Source organism: Neoarius graeffei, chromosome 28 (assembly GCF_027579695.1).
Source record: "Neoarius graeffei isolate fNeoGra1 chromosome 28, fNeoGra1.pri, whole genome shotgun sequence".
Classification (NCBI taxonomy): domain Eukaryota; kingdom Metazoa; phylum Chordata; class Actinopteri; order Siluriformes; family Ariidae; genus Neoarius; species Neoarius graeffei.
In genome coordinates this window covers 20,264,463-20,283,161 of record NC_083596.1, presented here as the reverse complement: position 1 = coordinate 20,283,161, position 18,699 = coordinate 20,264,463, and the positions used below count along the sequence as shown (strand labels likewise).

At 41.8% G+C, this 18,699-nt stretch overlaps 1 protein-coding gene across 1 annotated transcript in view; it reads left to right on the top strand.

Annotated features, from left to right (window-relative positions):
* Positions 1 to 2,638: 2,638 nt before the first annotated feature.
* Positions 2,639 to 18,699, top strand: part of ankfy1 (ankyrin repeat and FYVE domain containing 1) — a 36,032-nt gene continuing 19,971 nt past the window's right edge. Inside the window, exons 1-11 of the mRNA XM_060912474.1 lie at positions 2,639 to 2,672; positions 5,874 to 6,081; positions 6,213 to 6,331; positions 6,849 to 6,984; positions 7,924 to 8,047; positions 10,591 to 10,740; positions 12,795 to 12,960; positions 13,145 to 13,349; positions 13,473 to 13,541; positions 13,647 to 13,846; positions 13,973 to 14,070. Of these exons, the coding sequence (XP_060768457.1) occupies positions 2,663 to 2,672; positions 5,874 to 6,081; positions 6,213 to 6,331; positions 6,849 to 6,984; positions 7,924 to 8,047; positions 10,591 to 10,740; positions 12,795 to 12,960; positions 13,145 to 13,349; positions 13,473 to 13,541; positions 13,647 to 13,846; positions 13,973 to 14,070 (1,485 nt within the window). The 5' untranslated portion in view covers positions 2,639 to 2,662. The remainder of the gene's footprint in view (positions 2,673 to 5,873; positions 6,082 to 6,212; positions 6,332 to 6,848; positions 6,985 to 7,923; positions 8,048 to 10,590; positions 10,741 to 12,794; positions 12,961 to 13,144; positions 13,350 to 13,472; positions 13,542 to 13,646; positions 13,847 to 13,972; positions 14,071 to 18,699) is intronic.

Sequence of the window (18,699 nt, the reverse complement as noted above, 5' to 3'; positions counted from 1 at the left end):
CTCCCTTTTTTAAAATTATTTTCCCCTTTCTGTAACTTGTAAAGATTTTTTATTACTTCTCATTATCTCTAGCCGCTTTATCCTGTTCTACAGGGTCGCAGGCAAGCTGGAGCCTATCCCAGCTGACTACGGGCAAAAGGCAGGGCACACCCTGGACAAGTCGCCAGGTCATCACAGGGCTGACACATAGACACAGACAACCATTCACACTCACATTCACACCTACGGTCAATTTAGAGTCACCAGTTAACCTAACCTGCATGTCTTTGGACTGTGGGGGAAACCGGAGCACCCGGAGGAAACCCATGTGGACAATATGCAAACTACGCACAGAAAGGCCCTCACCGGCCATGGGGCTCAAACCCGGTCCTTCTTGCTGTGAGGCGACAGCGCTAACCACTACACCACCGTGCCGCCCATCTTACCCCTTGCAATTTCAAAACAAAGGGACAAAAACATAGACAAATTTGTAATATTTTTGAAATACAACACAGATTTCTTTTTCTTTCTGTATTTTTATTTAACGTGACAATTCAAATATATGAAATTCATGTTCAAATACTTTTATCACCTTCCAAGCTCAAAATATACCTGGATTGGATTCCAAGAGTGAATGAAATATATAATGGCCCCAAACAAACAAACAAACAAACAAACATTCATTATCTCTAGCCGCTTTATCCTGTTCTACAGGGTCGCAAGCAAGCTGGAGCCTATCCCAGCTGACTACGGGCAAAAGGCAGGGCACACCCTGGACAAGTCGCCAGGTCGTCACAGGGCTGACACATAGACACAGACAACCATTCATACCTACGGTCAATTTAGAGTCACCAGTTAACCTAACCTGCATGTCTTTGGACTGTGGGGGAAACCAGAGCACCCGGAGGAAACCCACGCGGACAATATACAAACTATGCACAGAAAGGCCCTCACCGGCCACGGGGCTCAAACCCGGACCTTCTTGCTGTGAGGCGACAGTGCTAACCACTACACCACCGTGCCGCTCATCTTACCCCTTGCAATTTCAAAACAAAGGGACAAAAACATAGACAAATTTGTAATATTTTTGAAATACAACACAGATTTCTTTTTCTTTCTGTATTTTTATTTAACGTGACAATTCAAATATATGAAATTCATGTTCAAATACTTTTATCACCTTCCAAGCTCAAAATATACCTGGATTGGATTCCAAGAGTGAATGAAATATATAATGGCCCCAAACAAACAAACATTCATTCATTATCTCTAGCCGCTTTATCCTGTTCTACAGGGTCGCAGGCAAGCTGGATCCTATCCCAGCTGACTACGGGCGAAAGGCGGGGTACACCCTGGACAAGTCGCCAGGTCATCACAGGGCTGACACATAGACACAGACAACCATTCACACTCCCATTCACACCTATGATCAATTTAGAGTCACCAGTTAACCTAACCTGCATGTCTTTGGACTGTGGGGGAAACCGGAGCACCCGGAGGAAACCCACGCGGACAATATACAAACTATGCACAGAAAGGCCCTCACCGGCCACGGGGCTCAAACCCGGACCTTCTTGCTGTGAGGCGACAGCGCTAACCACTACACCACCGTGCCGCCCATCTTACCCCTTGCAATTTCAAAACAAAGGGACAAAAACATAGACAAATTTGTAATATTTTTGAAATACAACACAGATTTCTTTTTCTTTCTGTATTTTTATTTAACGTGACAATTCAAATATATGAAATTCATGTTCAAATACTTTTATCACCTTCCAAGCTCAAAATATACCTGGATTGGATTCCAAGAGTGAATGAAATATATAATGGCCACAAACAAACATTCATTATCTCTAGCCGCTTTATCCTGTTCTACAGGGTCGCAGGCAAGCTGGAGCCTATCCCAGCTGACTACGGGCAAAAGGCAGGGCACACCCTGGACAAGTCGCCAGGTCATCACAGGGCTGACACATAGACACAGACAACCATTCATAACTACGGTCAATTTAGAGTCACCAGTTAACCTAACCTGCATGTCTTTGGACTGTGGGGGAAACCGGAGCACCCGGAGGAAACCCACACAGACAATATGCAAACTACGCACAGAAAGGCCCTCGCCGGCCACGGGGCTCGAACCCGGACCTTCTTGCTGTGAGGCGACAGCGCTAACCACTACACCACCATGCCACCCATCTTACCCCTTGCAATTTCAAAACAAAGGGACAAAAACATAGACAAATTTGTAATATTTTTGAAATACAACACAGATTTCTTTTCTTTCTGTATTTTTATTTAACGTGACAATTCAAATATATGAAATTCATGTTCAAATACTTTTATCACCTTCCAAGCTCAAAATATACCTGGATTGGATTCCAAGAGTGAATGAAATATATAATGGCCCCAAACAAACAAACAAACAAACAAATTTACTTAATCTGCTTAATATTCTAACAGTTGGATTAAAATTTATCAGTGCAATAATCACAGGTAGTCCATATTTATTTTATTTATTAACACACTGGAAATGGTCATTGGCTGGAAAATGTATTGGCCTGATATAAATTTTCAACAAAACAACACTGCTGCTTTGCTCCTCCCAAGCGTCTCCATCTTCTCGCGATATTTACCCTGCGGTTTCTCACTCCTCTCGCGAGAACATCCAGTCAGCCGTGGATCCAACATGGCGGAAGGTATGAAATGAATTTGATTTCTTGCATATTTTCACGTCCTTTTTTCCCCTTTATCCTTTGTTAATTTCACCTCAGCTTAACTAGTAAGTGTATACGTAAATAAATTTTCGTCGTGTTTAGAGTTATGTGATAAATAAGCGTTTGCATGGACGAGGTTAATATTGCGTCTGTTTTATGGGTCGGTGAGTGAGATAGTGGGTTGGGCGGTGGTTGAAGTGAAAATTCACAAAAATCCACAATAAAACGTTTCACTTCAGAATTTTTGGTTAGTTTATTGTAGTTAGTTTGGGTTCGAGTCTTATTAGCCTGTGTCCGGTGATAATGGTGGCCTTGTATGATAACACTGGCTAAAATAGTCGGATATCAACAATTGTCATTAGCTCACGCGCCTAACGGTAATGGTGCCGAATCCCAAATTGCTCATTTTTGGATCTATAGTGCCCTGTATAGGGTGTAAACCCCAGTGCTATGCGTTAGATATAGTGCCCTAGGTTGTAGGAGATACATTTGGGATTGAGAACACTGCTCTGCAAGACCTGGGGTGACTTGTGTTTCGTTTTTCCTGCTATTGTCTTCGAAAATCTTTCAGTGGAGACTTTTTTTTGTCGTTATGCATGGTATGATCACGTGACCTGTGTCTTCTGCTTATCTATTAGACCAGACCTTTTGTCAGACTGAAAATATTGGCACCCAGGTTGAGGGTCAGCATGGTTTTCAGCCTGGCTGCATTTTTACAGCTTCATGGTTGTGTAACTTGTGTGTTGTGCTTTTCCTATAGGATTTTAAAATACTTTATTGTGCCGGTTGACCTCCTGAGAAAGCTGCTAACTCCTGTTGTTCATAATTTGTGGTCAGAAAGCTCAAATAAATCGGTCTTGTTAAAAGATTATAAAGACTAGTTAGAATCTTAGATGCTGTAATTGGTCTTTCCCTGTGTCTGAAATTGCTCACTATATAGTGAGTTTGCCATTTTGTAGTGCTGTCTGAATGTATAGTGAGACTTATTGCACCCTATATAGTGCACTCAAAGTATCCCACAATGCACTGTGAAAAATGGTCACTAACCAAGCAGTATATACATACCATCATGCATTGCAGTCGCGCTGAAAAGTGTGTTGGGGCGAATGGACGGAGGAAGAAACACATTTATAAACGGACATTCAAGTACAATTAAAAATAGTAAGAGAATAAGCTAAAGTCATCTCATTCTCTCTAGCCGCTTTATCCTGTTCTGCAGGGTCGCAGGCAAGCTGGAGCCTATCCCAGCTGACTACGGGCGAAAGGCGGGGTACACCCTGGACAAGTCGCCAGATCATCACAGGGCTGACACATAGACACAGACAACCATTCACACCTACGGTCAATTTAGAGTCACCAGTTAACCTAACCTGCATGTCTTTGGACCGTGGGGGAAACCGGAGCACCCGGAGAAAACCCAGGCAGACAACATGCAAACTCCGCACAGAAAGGCCCTCGCCGGCCACGAGGCTCAAACCCAGACCTTCTTGCTGTGAGGCGACAGCGCTAACCACTACACCACCGTGACACCCTAAAGTAGAATAAGACAGATAAAATACAAGAATAAAGGTTACAGTGCAGAGGAAAGAATTAATCAAAAGCCTCAAATTTAATTTAATAAAAGGCAGAGGCAAAGAGAACTTCAGCCTTGATTTAAAAGAGCTGAAAGATACAGCAGAGACAAAGTACTTTGTGTTGATTAATGTGGGAAATGCGCTGATGTATGTATTTATCGCAAAAATACATGCATGTATTCATTATTTTGAAAACCCACCAGCCGGCTGATCTGGCACGTTTTAATTGTGCAACAGTAATGACGTAAATAACAGCGTGACAGAATAGTGTCCGAAAGTGTTTTTGTTTTTTCCCCCCTCTCCTCCATTTTACCAATGAGCTCACTATATAGTAATTCTCCTTATCGTGAGTAGGGAGTAGTGAACGAGTGAGTGATTTCAGACACAGGGCGAGAGTCAAAGCTGGAGTGTTTAGTGTGTAGCCTTGGGTGCAGATCCCGGGGGGGACATGGACATGGGTGCAGATCCCAGGGGGGACATGGACATGGGTGCAGATCCCGGGGGGGACAAATGATTCCCTGTGCAGTACTTTTTGAATGATGTGGCAAGCCTCTATGAAGTTGTGATTTATGGTTGCATATGGGGGGGAAAAAAAAATCACTTTTGTTCCCCCCCCCCCCCCCCCCCCCCCCCAAATCCTGACATTGGATCTGCACCCCTGTGTGTAGCATTTCTATAAGATCCATGTTGGTGTTTCTTGAGCATTCGTTGTTCCCCTGGGGAGGCTCAGGCTCAATGTGGTTTGAAGTAACTTCTTAACTCGTATGCTAATCACCGTGAGCACACACAATCCCTCAGCCAGAGCAAGATAAAATGTCCCCTCTGCGTTCTTGCAAATGGTAAGCTCGTATACAGAGTGGTAGTAAAGAGGAAGGAAGCTTGGCTTGCAGAATTTCTGCCAAGTTGTCAAATTCCAATGTCCCCTCGCTTCGAGAAAAGGAAGCATGTTGAGGATGGGGGGTGTTTCGTCATGATTTCCTGAGGCACGCGTTTCGATAAATCTCAGCTGTCTCTGGGGAATTTGTGAGATTTGGTCATAAATCCAGTTCGTCTTAATAATGGTTGGGGAACTATGATAACTGTATGGTTGCATGAGATTCAGTTGCAGTTCGTCCCTTGATGGAAAGTTAGTATGAAATGATCAGGAAGTAGCTTCCAGTCTGCTGCCTCAGCAGGTTTGTGTCTTCTGTCAGATTTTTTGTTAAACTCTGGTTATACCCGTTTCTCCATTCTGTTGGCATCGCGTGTGCATGTTCAAGACTTCGTGTTAGTGCCTGCATGCATGTGTGACCTTGTGAGTGTATGTCTATGTCATTGCATTTGTTTCTCTATGCATGTGTCCCTTTCTCTACATCTGTCTATCTGCCTGTCACTGCATATGTGTTGAAATGTGTGCTCATCTGTGCATGTATATAGATGTATGTGATGAGTCATGTCTCTCTCATTCACTCACTAACTAGTGTTCTCCAATTATGCTCATCATTCTTTCTGTCTAATGGTGATTGATGTATATTTTATTTTACCTCCCTGCACACCTTGTTGCTGCTGGTGGCTCACCCTCTGCCCTGTTGCTCTTCCTCCCTGATCTTCTCTTCCTCTCTCTGTGCAGAGGAGGTGCAGAAACTGCAGAAGCACCTGTCCCTGCTGCGGCAGGAGTATGTCAAAATGCAGCAGAAACTGGTGGAGACGGAGAGGAGGTGCTCTCTGCTGGCAGCACAGACCTCAGGGCATGGGTCTTCCTCTTCGCAGTCCAGCGACTCCTTCATTAGCCGCCTGCTGGCCATTGTGGCTGAACTTTATCAGCAAGACCAGTACAGGTGCATGCTCGGAGCTGGAGCTGTTATTTTTCCTTAAGACATAAAGGAGGAATGTAAAGTGAATGTACAGAAGTTTGAGATGTTTGATTGTTTGCCTGGTGCGTTGTGTGAGCTGTGGTGTTGTGTTGCAGTGACCTGAAGGTGAAAGTCGGACAGGAGCAGCTGAGTGCCCATAAGTTTGTCCTGGCAGCGCGCAGTGACGTCTGGAGCCTGGCCAACATGGCCTCCACGTCTGAGCTCAACCTGTCAGGTGAGAATCAATGAGGGTTTTTTTTTTTTTAAACAGCATGTGATTAGCTAACATGAGATGGAGAAGAAAACAAGCCCCTCCCAGGGCAGAGAACTAGAAGTCCAAGGGGTGGGAAGTAGACCTTATCCACCTTCTTGGAAAGGTGTAACCCCTAAGACACACAATGCTGTACAACATGAAACAACACACTTGCACAGCTTGGAACACACGGGCTTGTTTCCATCCCTGAATCCACTCTGTCCAGGTAGGAGGAGCTAGATTAGGTCTGACTCCACCCCTGGATGTTATGTTCTGAGGCAAAGGGTACTCTGCTAATTATCAGGATTCCAAGTGGTCATCTTCTGTTAACGGAAACTTTTGACCCATCACTCAGGAGCCAGATATTATTTTTATTTATTTAGTTATTAAATGCCTGAGCTATAACAATGATTTGGATATTGAAGTCCAGTTCCGTACTGGGTCCCCCCCCCGGTCGTATTTTTCTTCTCCTTTTTCAATGAATGTATCTTGTTCTCAGAGGCCAGGCCAGAGGTTGCCATGGCGATGCTGCGCTGGGCTTACACGGACGAGCTAGAGCTGTGCGAAGATGACACCTTCCTCATTGACCTGATGAAGCTGGCTAACCGCTTTCAGCTTTACCTTCTACGAGAGAGGTGGGTACAGAGGAAAGAGGGTGGATGACCCACAGCCTGCAGGTCAACGACTATTGAATTGGACCAAAAAACCCCACCCTGGTTTGTCTTTTGGCCCATGTTTTTATTAAAAAAAACTTGTCCAGGGTGTACCCCACCTTGCCTTTCGCCCATAGTCAGCTGGGATAGGCTCCAGCTTGCCTGCGACCCTGTAGAACAGGATAAAGCGGCTAGAGATAATGAGATGAAAAAAAGTGGTTCTATGTCCATTAATGTGTTTTTAAATAAGGATGAATGAACCAAAATGCCGTAGACTCGACAAGACTCCACTAAAACTAAAAAAAAAAAAATACATCAAGAGCTGTTCTTTATCATGATAAATACAACAGAGGAGTCAATTGATGTATGAAATGATTGCCAGTTCTGCAGGTGTTCTGAGGTCTCCGATGTTAACTGACACACTTTCTGTTCCCCTTTTCATTTCATATGAGTATTTGCCATCGATGCATTAATTGACAGGATGACACGTTATGCTTTTTCAGGATGTCATACCTGCAGCTCAATCATTGATGATTCTATTAAAGGCGCAGTTGTAATGTTTAAAAATGTATGTGGAAGGACCTGGGTTTTAAATTTATTTCAGGTCTCTGCTTTGTTTTTCTTGTCTGAAAAACGGCTCTGCCCGAATGGCAATTTTCCCTAAAAAGCAACTCACTAGGCATGAGTTATTTTAAACACCGGGGCTGGGGCGAGTTAGGGAAAAGCCAAGGCCATTTCGTTTGAATTGCAGTTCACCTCTGAGGCAGCAGAGGGGTGTAGAAATGACAAACTGCTCTTTTAAATTGAAGATGGATATACGGAGATGACCGATATCAACGTTACCTCGTTATTCTGACGTTCGTTATATGTATTGCTTGTTGTTCTGATTTTAAATGTTGGTATTCCTCTCCATGTTGGTAGATGTGAGAAAGGAGTAATGTCCTCGGTAAACGTGAGGAACTGCATTCGGTTCTACCAGACGGCCGAGGAGTTGGACGCGACCACGCTCATGAACTACTGCGGTGAAATCATCGCCAGCCACTGGGTGAGTCCAGAAGCCGTGAGTCATTAACACAAAGTCTTCAGCCTCAAATCATCATTAACACAGTGTGGGGGAGGACGTGTCTGTTGAGCTGTGTCTCTCTAGCTCATATGTCTATTCTTTCTATAAGCCTGAAATTAGAGAAGCGGTCTAACTTGTATTGAGATAATCTGTTTCTAAAAAAAACGGGAGACTGTATTGTGGAATAATTTACCTCAAGCAAAGTAATGACCTTTTCCCCCATTCACGATCATTGATTTTGACATTCTGTATGGATGTGCTGGGTGTTTTTGTGAGTCAGGGACCATCAGGAACTCCCTTCCTGCTGTTTCTTCAGCAGCAGGATGCAAGTTTTGACAACCTGTCCTTGGTATTCAGGGCTTTATTTATGAAGGGAGAATTTTAAGAGCTCATAAATCTCTATGGAGCATGCTCACTGATTTTCAAGGTGATTTTCTCAAATAGGTCGCAGAGCCAGACGGTAATTATTTGCCCCTGTTGGAGCTGCAGATTCAGTCTCTTTCTCTGCAGTCATTCCCACCCATAGTGTGTGTGTGAGAGACAGTAATTACAAACAAGGCTCAGTAAGGATACCACTAGAACATTTATTTACTACATAATGTCCCGTCTTGGTGCTTGTTGTCTAAAATAAAGGAATTCATATTCCGTGATGTATAAGGTTTGTCTGTACATGTCTCTTGTACGCAGGGATGAGAATTTTCCGCTGACTGGCGGATTTCCGACTTTCAGACCAAAATGATCGTTTTTGAGATCGATGTAAATCCGTTGAGAAATTTTTTTGGGGGGGTATGATTAACGATTTGTGGTCACCTTATAACGCAGACATCCCAAGTCTCCCAGAAGTTCCGGGAGTCTCCTGCATATTGATAGAAGTGAGCAAGAGCGTGTGCGCGCAACATTAAGGTCTGCATCACGCATCTTAGAATGTGCGCGCGCGAGGGGGTGCACGAGGGAGACTGTGCAGTGTTGCCAGATACTGCTGACGTTTTCCAGCCCAAAATATGTTCAAAACCCGCCAAAATGCACTTAAAACCACCCAATCTGGCAACACTGCCTGTGTGCCTGTTCATGTAGCGCATGCCAGACAAAGAGCATCTTGATTGGGTTACTCAGCAATATAAGCCAATCAGCTTTCAGTGTGGGCGGGCTTTTATCTCTTTTCTCGAGGACCGGAGTTTTCAGTTGAGTCAGTGCAGCCTACAGGATTGGCATGGCAGAGAGAGAGCGCGCGCCCCAAAAAATATATATCAATTACATGTCGTATATGTGTGTATCTTTTTATAAATGGGGTTAGCTTATCTAATGTAGCATGTTGGGGAGAATCATAGTATCATATCTATATTTCTGATGAAATTTTAAGTATGATAGCATGTATAACTCTCCTACTTATTGCTCATTTCATAGGGGGACGGAATTGCTGGCATGTGCCGCGCGGGAGCGTCTGCCCAAATTTTTTAGCCCGAGATGAACTTATAGTTTTTGATTTAAAAAAAATTTCCAGTATGTAATGCCCATTGTACATGCCTGTTCTTTAATTCAAAATCACCATCTCGATCTTCAAATTGACCATATGGTATCTGTATTACATTACACAACATCCTGTCCAGATAAATCCTAGTTAGTACACACAACAGTTGAAAGGGAAGTGATAAGTGATGTTGAATGTTGCCTGCTTAATATGCAAGAGCTCCTGCTACCATGATAACATCAGAAGAAAGCTTAAGAGAATTATATGATAGAACTTTTTTCTGGTTTGCACTTCATTTTAAAGGATTAGAGTATTCAAAGACATGAATAGCTAAAATGCAGAAATATAATACTGTAGAGCTCGTTTATATTAAAAGGTGCATTGATTTTTTTTTTTTTTTTGAAGTCATCAAATGTGAATTGATTAAAAACAAGTCTCTTGTACCATATTAATCATTTTCACCTGGGAGTCCACCAAGAAGGGGAATTTATTTCCAAATAAATTGCAAACTTTTGCTGATAAAATTAATGGTTTTGGGGTGTAAAAAAAAAAAAAATAGCCAAAAATCATTAGCCCCATGGGCCCCGCCCCGCCCCGGTTTTTTCAGACTTTTAAAATATTTTTCATTCTCATCCCTGATTTATGGGTCTATTGTTACAAAACCTAAAAGGTTGCACTGAACATGCTGAAAAAGTCAAACAAGGTGGGATATGATCTTTAAGAAAGAACACTTGTCATGATACAGAAGTTTCAGTTGATGGCATGTTGAATTGGGACATCAACTTCGAGAAAAATACATATATATTTCATTGCTAAAATTAATGGGTTTTGGGTGTTTCAATTGCCAAAATCCATCCGCTTCGCCCTCTGGTCCCTCACCGAGACGTTGCCCCTGGACCCCACTGGGGACCTGCGGGCCCCCCCCCCCCCCCCCCCCCCCCCCCCACTTTTCAGATTTTTTTCTCAACATGCACTCTCATCCCTGTGTATGCTGTGTTTATCATAACGTCCTTCATGCTCCTGAATAGACCGGTCATAACTCTGTGCTGTGTTGCAGGATGATCTGAGGAAAGAGGACTTCAGTACTATGAGTGCTCAGCTGCTGTATAAGATGATCAAGTCCAAGACTGAATTTCCTCTTCACAAAGCCATTAAAGTGGAGAGGGAGGATGTGGTCTTCCTGTATCTTATCGAGATGGATGCTCAGGTAGCTCAGCCATAAACCTGAACTTAACCATTTGAAGTAGATCTTTTTGAATGTTTTTGTCAAACAAATCGGATTAGTATACTCCAACAGGGCTCGACATTAACTTTTAAACCCACTTAGCGTGGGGGCTAATCCCCCCCCCCCCCCCCATTTTGTGAGTACTACTCAATTTGTTTACTTATTTAGGAAAACCATAGAATAGTTGTGAATTGCAACATAAAATGAAGATCACACATTGAGTTGAAGTTTGGTTATTGATTAAATTTATTATTAAGTTTGGTTATCCGTTACTTTTTACTTGTAACAGACAATAACAATTTTATCCAAAATAGTTTTTCCTGCCTTAGTCGATTTATTTCTATTTCACATGCATGCAGCTGTTGTAAAGTTCAGTGTGTTTGTGTAGAACTCTGACTGTAGGTTCATTACTCGATAATGTAGAAATCATAAAATGGAAATCTATAACAGTTTTTATGAAGAAAATAGGGTGCCAAGACTTTTGAACAGTACTGTTATATATAATTTATTTAATTTTTTATATCATCCACCTCTAGGTTTTAAAGGGGGGGGGGGACCCGTGCTGTGCCATGACAGACAGGATATTGTTTAGTGTGTAGGATGTGGGTGTTTTAGACAGACCTGGCAACCTGTAACTGAATCCATGCAGCCGGTCTGTCATGGGTGTGGTTATTTATTTATTTTTAACTGAGAGGTGGATGATATAACCAAAAAATATATATATAAATAAAAATATTTTGCGCAGGACTGTGTTCCTCTGATAACAGAAACAAAGCTCCAGCTCTCTGCTCTTAATCTGTTCTGTTCTTTCAGGATTTATTGCGCATGTCGCTCTGAGGGTTGTGCGTGGGGTGTTTTTTTTCTCTTCTTTTTTTTGTTAAATGCCCAAGTTATTTGAAACCAATCTGGGTTTTCTGTGTCAAATAAGGAAGCGGCTTCACCTGTAAGAAAATCAAACCCTTTCATGAAGGAGCTAACTCGAATGCGAGCAGAAAACAAAAAAAGATTCTTAAGCAAACTTGTCCATACTCAGTTCCAACTTTTTGTTTTTGTAAAATACATTTTAAATACAATTGTGAATTTCTCTGGAGTTTTCAGGCTGAGCTCCTCTCTTCGTATTCTTTAACCACTGATTTCCTCGTTGTTCTTGAAGCATTTGCTTCTATTTGTTAACATTTTTCTTGATAGCGGGGAGACGGTAACGCCTTTTTCTCGGTTTGAACAAGCAAAAACAGCCCAAAAATGAACCGTATTGAAGACAGATTTAGCCTTGCTTGCATGAAAGATGGTGTCTGTCTGACCCCAGCTGTAATTATCATGTGATGTGACATCATGCACAAGGGGTCTATAAACAGTACGCGTACCATACTACAACAGCAGGGGGATATAAAATAACTTGCAAAGCAGTAAATGAAACCAAGACTAAGAAAACAGCCAAGACATAATGACGGATACGTAGCAAGGGACGCTTTTAGGAACTGAAATAAAAGATCAAAAAGCCTAATTTTTGCGGTGCTAGTTTGTAATGTATGCTCATTCCAACTTGCCCGGTCGGGCGTGTTGGGGATATGTCCAACTTGCCTGAATGCATGTTTCACTTGCCCTGGGCAATCGGGCAGTCCTTAATGTCGAGCCCTGTCCAGTTACTTATAGCAGCCGGACCCCAAACCAGTTACACTGAAGTAAAGTATTTGAATGTTTTGTTACATAGAGTTTTTGTGGTTTAATTAGTACTGCAGTTGGATTCAAGTTAACGTTATGGATGCTTGTTTGTGTATGATGACAGATCTGAGAATATTTTTTTTTTTTTTTATAGTAGTATCATAAAGACATTGGGGCTACTTGATCTAAATATGACAGGTTAGACATGCTATTACAGTAAAAAGTGTAATTTTAAAGTCGGTTTCATTTCCAGTGACCCTCCAATGAGTTATAAGTGATTTTAGCTAGCCGCTAGTCATACGCCTTGTTGACTGCTGTTCAGATCAGACTGGATTCCAGGTGATAAAATTATTTTACTACTTTTTCCTTCTCAGCTGCCAGGGAAGCTTAATGAGTTGGACAATAATGGCGATCTGGCTCTAGACCTGGCCTTATCCAAAAAACTGGAGAGCATCGCCACCACCTTGGTCAACAACAAAGCAGACGTGGACATGGTGGATCAGAGTGGCTGGAGCCTCCTGCACAAAGCCATCCAGAGAGGTGTGTGCGCGTGCCACTATTGCCTTAATGCATCATTCTGTTCAGTATTTGATGCTGGAGGCAAAATAAAAACATGCTGAAATCAGAGTTACCCCACCACATTTCTCCTTCCACTGTGCACTGCATTGATATAAACCTTCTACATGTAAATATTTATTTTCTTCTTGCCTGCTTGTGGCTGCAGGAGATGAGTTTGCTTCTACCTTCCTGATCCGCCACTCAGCCCAAGTGAATGCAGCCACAGTGGGGGCAGTGGAGACGCCGCTGCACCTCGTCTGCTCCTTCAGCCCAAAGAAACACAGCGCTGAGGTGATGGGCGGCATGGCCCGCATTGCAGAGTCCTTGCTCAAAACCGGCGCCAACCCCAACATGCAAAACAGCAGAGGACGGTTGGTAACGTAGTATGGATCGGAAATTAGTCTCTCTTTTTTGTTTGACGTCATAATCATGCAGCCCTGTGTTCATCTGTTTGCTTCAAAACATTATTGAAGTGTTTTTTGTCAACGTTTCAGAACACCTTTACACGAAGCAGTGCTGTCAGGAAACGAACCAGTGTTCAACCAACTCCTGCAGTGCAAACAGTGAGCATAAACGTCCTTCGCCAGATAATCAAACTCTGATGCATCATATGTACATTTAAAAAAAAAAAAAATGTTCATATATACTTGTCTCTTTTTAATGTTCAGGCTGGATATGGATCTGAAAGACCATGAGGGGAATACTGCTCTGTGGTTGGCCCTGCAGTACATTACAGTAGCATCTGATCCCTCCATTAACCCCTTCGATGACGACGCCCCTGTAGTTAATGGCACCTCGTTTGATGAGAACAGCTTTGCGGCTCGACTTATACAAAAAGGAAGCGATCCCAATGCTCCTGATGCCTCCGGTAAGGACTCGCATGCTTCGTCCACAGCCGTGCCTTCTATGCATTATTGTCTTAAGAATGTCCTGATTTATGATTTTAACTTGTGGGGGAAAATGTATGATGTGGCAGTTGATGTTTTTTGTTTAGGAAACTGCCTCATTCAGAGAGCAGCTCTCGCAGGAAGTGAGGCAGCTGCCATCTTCCTGGCCACCCATGAAGCAAAGGTCAATCATACCAATAAATGGGTGAGTGTTTAAGTTTAAAAAAAAAAAAAAATGTGCAAAGTGTCAATTGGATTTTTAGGTGAAAGCATGGCTCTCTTTTGCATCAGAAAGTAAATGGGAACTAAGGTTGTGAGTGTGGAACTGAAATGCATCCACCCATGTGCACATAAAATTGATTTGAGGAACAATTAGAACAGCTGTTTGGGTTTGTCACTAGTGTGTCATCGTGAATTTGCATGGAGTTGAGATTCTCATCTCTTTGTTGTTGGTCTCGACCAACCCAGGCTGTGGACCGTCTCGCCTGGGGTTAGCTGTTTTGAGGTCTCTGTTTAGTTATACTTTGTATGGTTGTTTTGCTTGCTTGGCTGTTTGAGTATTGGTATTTCAACAGAACACTAGGTATTGCGGTCACTTAGTTCTAGTGCCAACTGAACTTGTTGTCTGGAAGCTCAGCACTTCATGTATCTGACTTTTGCACCCGTTGTACGTCGCTCTGGATAAGAGCGTCTGCTAAATGCCATGTAATGTTGCTTTCCTCTGTTGGTCCAGGTCATGTGTGTCGGTAGTTCTTTGGTAACGGAATTAAATTTGCAGCAAAATGTGGTAACTTTTTTTTTTTTTTCTCTTTCTTTAGTTGCAGTACTCAAGATAATGGTACTAAATAAATGTCACACTGTATGGGGTATCTTTTGACCCTTAAAAAAAAAGCATAGCCCATTTTTCTATGTTTAACTCTGAACCAGAGCCTAATCTAGGGCGCGTAATGTGCAATAATACGCTTTTTCTTTTTTTTTTTTTAATCTGTCTGTCGCACATCCACTTTTTGGGCACGAGAGTGATATAGCGTATATCTTCATTTTGTCGCGCATTTATAAGTAGAGAGCGTGTAGTCGCGTTTTACTGAATCTTGTACGTATCAACTTGTCAGCACCAGCTAGCAAGCACTGCGGTAAATATAGCGTTTACACACCTATCGGAAAGGACCGAAGTATTCCGAATGGTTTATTTAGCGGGTAAAACAGTTTTGTGAACTATTATATCATTGGTCACTGAACCGGAAGACAGTGTATCTCAACCAATCATGTGAAGTGTTTTTAAAAATACCCAAAAGCACATGGCATATCGTTCTGTCTCATCCAAACATAATGTCAAAATGCGTGGTCACGTTGAAAGACCTTTGGACGAAAAAAGGAAACAAAACGAAGACAGAAGTGACAGATACTAATCTAGCCGACATTACACAACCCGATACAAGATATTATGAAATAGATTTAATCTGTTCTTGTATAATGGTAGGTACTGTAACATTACTGTAAATAAGAGATTATGATGATGCCCTTTAAAAAGAACACCCCACCACCACCACTATGCTCCTGTCAGGAGTACAGTGTGGGAACATTTAAAAACCTTTTGCACATAAGCACACAACACAAGTACACTTTTTTTTTTTTTTTTTTAAAAGATATTTTTTTGGGCTTTTTGCACCTTTATTGGATAGGACAGTGTAGAGACAGGAAATGAGCGGGAGAGAGAGAGACGGGAAGGGACCGGGAAACGACCTCGGGCCGGAACCGAACCCGGGTCGCCCGCATTCACGGCACGGCGCCCCAACCACCTGAGCCACGACGCCCCCCACAAGTACACTTTAAACACGGGACTTGAGGGGGGGAATCAGGGGTAAGGGGGCGGGGGGAGGAGGTAATCCAGCGCAAGCAAGCAGCCGTCCGGTCTTGCAGCCATGACGGCGCTGGTCACGCACCTGCTTGTCACACTGGGGGTAAAAATGGTGACTGCAGAGAGTTAGAGAAGGAATGCGAGGGCGAGAGTGTCTCCCGGCAGTGACCTTCAGGGGGAAATGTTGCCTCAGCAACGGCCTAAACCAAGGCCGGTGCTGTCTTGGGGCGCCGAATGTCGATAAGATATGAATTGTTTGGTCTTTCCAGATGTAGTCTTTGCACGTCCACACCGCTCGTCCATATCTGTCCATTCCGTCCACTCTATTCAAATTGATCTCCGAAAAACGTATTCCTTGCAAAGCTGAAAGCTGCTCCGAGATAACAACCATTTTGTGGTTAAAGTTCTGAATGTCCACAGTCTAAGTGCCAACAGCTTTGCCCACCACTCCAATCATATCGGGCAGCTTTGTGGGGCTTTGAACAGCTGTCACCATTGTCTGATTTCCTCGATATACCAGGGCAATGCCTAATCCAATCAGCAAAAGTCCTGTAATCATGGTTTCAAATAGGTAGATATCTACAGTGTCCTCCACAGAAAGAATCGCCAGGCACACGACCCGCCACCGCTCCCATGCGTCCATCGTGTAACCAGCCGCAAACGTTCCGGCAGGACAGACGGGTTCCCCCGAACCCGAATTCCTCGTCGAGAAAACTGTCAATTTCGTTAGACCAGTTTATCAATTCTATGCTTTTTTTAGTTTAGAAAGTAATGCAGGAAGAGTCTCTTCAAAAAGTACAGCAGATGAGACAAGACACAGAAGCACAAGCAGGGAAAAAAGGAGGGAGAGCAGAGAATACGACTGCCTTCCGTGGAAGCATGGAGAGAGAGAAAAAAAAATCATGATAATATACTGTTTAGGAAGTCTGAATTTTGGGATTATCTCTAGTCATCTGTCAAAAACTAGTTTAAAGATAAGTTCTACATGAATGCTAGCTTTTTTTTTTGGGGGGGGGAGTAATTTGTTTAATTCAGTTTAGTATTATGTTATTAATCATATTCAAATAGTAAAGGTGCTTAGTTGATATATAAGACGTATAAGTTTGTGTACAAATAAGATCTTAGAGTAATTATATGACAGTGTGAAGTCACGAAGTCATTTGATTCTGATTGATAATGGTTTTTGAAGTTTGAATTTGATATTTTCCTAATGCCAATATACAATTAGTTTGATAATGTTTGGTATTATGTAAGTTTTATTTAAAAATATAATGAAATATATTTAATCTGTTCTTGTGTAATTGTAGGTACTGTAAGATTGTAAATGTAGGAAGTCTGAATTTTGAGATTATCTCCAGTCGTTTGTCAAAATCTAGTTTAAACAGGTAGATTGTTTAATGTTTTTCACTTTCATGAAAGGTGGTCTGAACAAAACAAATATGATAGCATTTTTAAATATTTGATAATGATTTTATTCAGAGTCAGATTTTTCATATTAATTAATAGTGGCAAGACTACATGGATTTTAGACTTAACTATATCAAATGATGCAATATTAACCTGGTCATATTTGAAATGCAACATTATACTACTGGTGGTCAAATTGGTAAAAATAGGCTAGTCACATGATTTATAGTAAAACAGTAACCTCGTCATATAACAGAAAACTAGTCATATTTGTAAGGTTTTGCAGTATATAATTCTTATAGTTTTTGATCTAAAATTTTTACTTTTTTAAAGTTCAGATCTGATCATAATGTTTGTGCAATACTATAAACTATGGATAAGGGTTTGCTGATACGGTTTTCATATCATTGTATTAAAGGATATGTATAGTGCCATAATTATATTATATAGATTAACATCTGATATGAACATTTGTTACATGTACCGTATTTTCTGGACTATACGTCGCTCCGGAGTTTGTCGCATCAGCCAAAAAATGCATTATGAAGACGAAAAAAACATATACGTCGCACCGGACTACAAGTCGCACTTTTTTGAAGGGTGATTCTATCTGATAAGCGGCGTGTGGTTACTGCGCGACTGCATTGTTTATTTAATAAATGAACAGCTGAGCAGTGATAACGCGCCCTTTGCCCTGTAAGTAGCCTAGTCTGATTATTTTAAATATCTACTACTATCTTTAATACTATCACTATCGTTATTACTAATAACCATTTATTATTATTATTATAACTAATATTAGTAGCCTATTACTGATGCATTAATCAGTTTGCTTTTAGAGTATTTTTACCGGTAGGGCTTATTATCGCCCCATGGCTCTTTCATCTTTGTTATTAAAGCTGTAGTCATCATCGAGGAGTGTCATTCTTCATTTTTGTCGAATTTAATTTCATCAAATCAGAGGTCAAGTAGGCTATAGGTATATCATCTCTGAAGACAGGTACGGTAGTAAAAACAACCGTCTAGGGGAAAAAAAAAAACCCAACAAACGCTCAGAGAAAAAAACAGGCAGAAAGTGCGCCTGCCAGTTAACGTCATATCAGATAAAAACATTAAACGTTATTCAGACCATTAACACCATAACATCAGAGACGAAGAATAAAGTTCATCTTGGAAGGAGAGTTATTTTTAAAAATGCAAAACAAAATAATTTATAATAGCCCAGAGAAAAACTGGCTGAATATGTACCGTAACATCAAGTTATTCAATAGCCTATAGGCCTAAAATCGGGGCTTAATTTGAGCCGGAACATGACGGAACAAGATCCGTAACCTCCGTTGTCGGATCCGGCAGCTATTTTCATTTCATTCGGTGTTCCGGCAGCTATTTAAATGGATCAGATCACCTCCGTGACCATCACAAAGGGGAAAAAAAATCAAACAATAAATTAAGTAAATAAAAATGTGTTCGGTTTTGATTTTGATATCTGTTGTTGATTTCTCTCCTATGACATCCACAAAATCTATGTGAAAGGGGAAGGGGGGGGGACATGGGGTGTATACTTCCGCT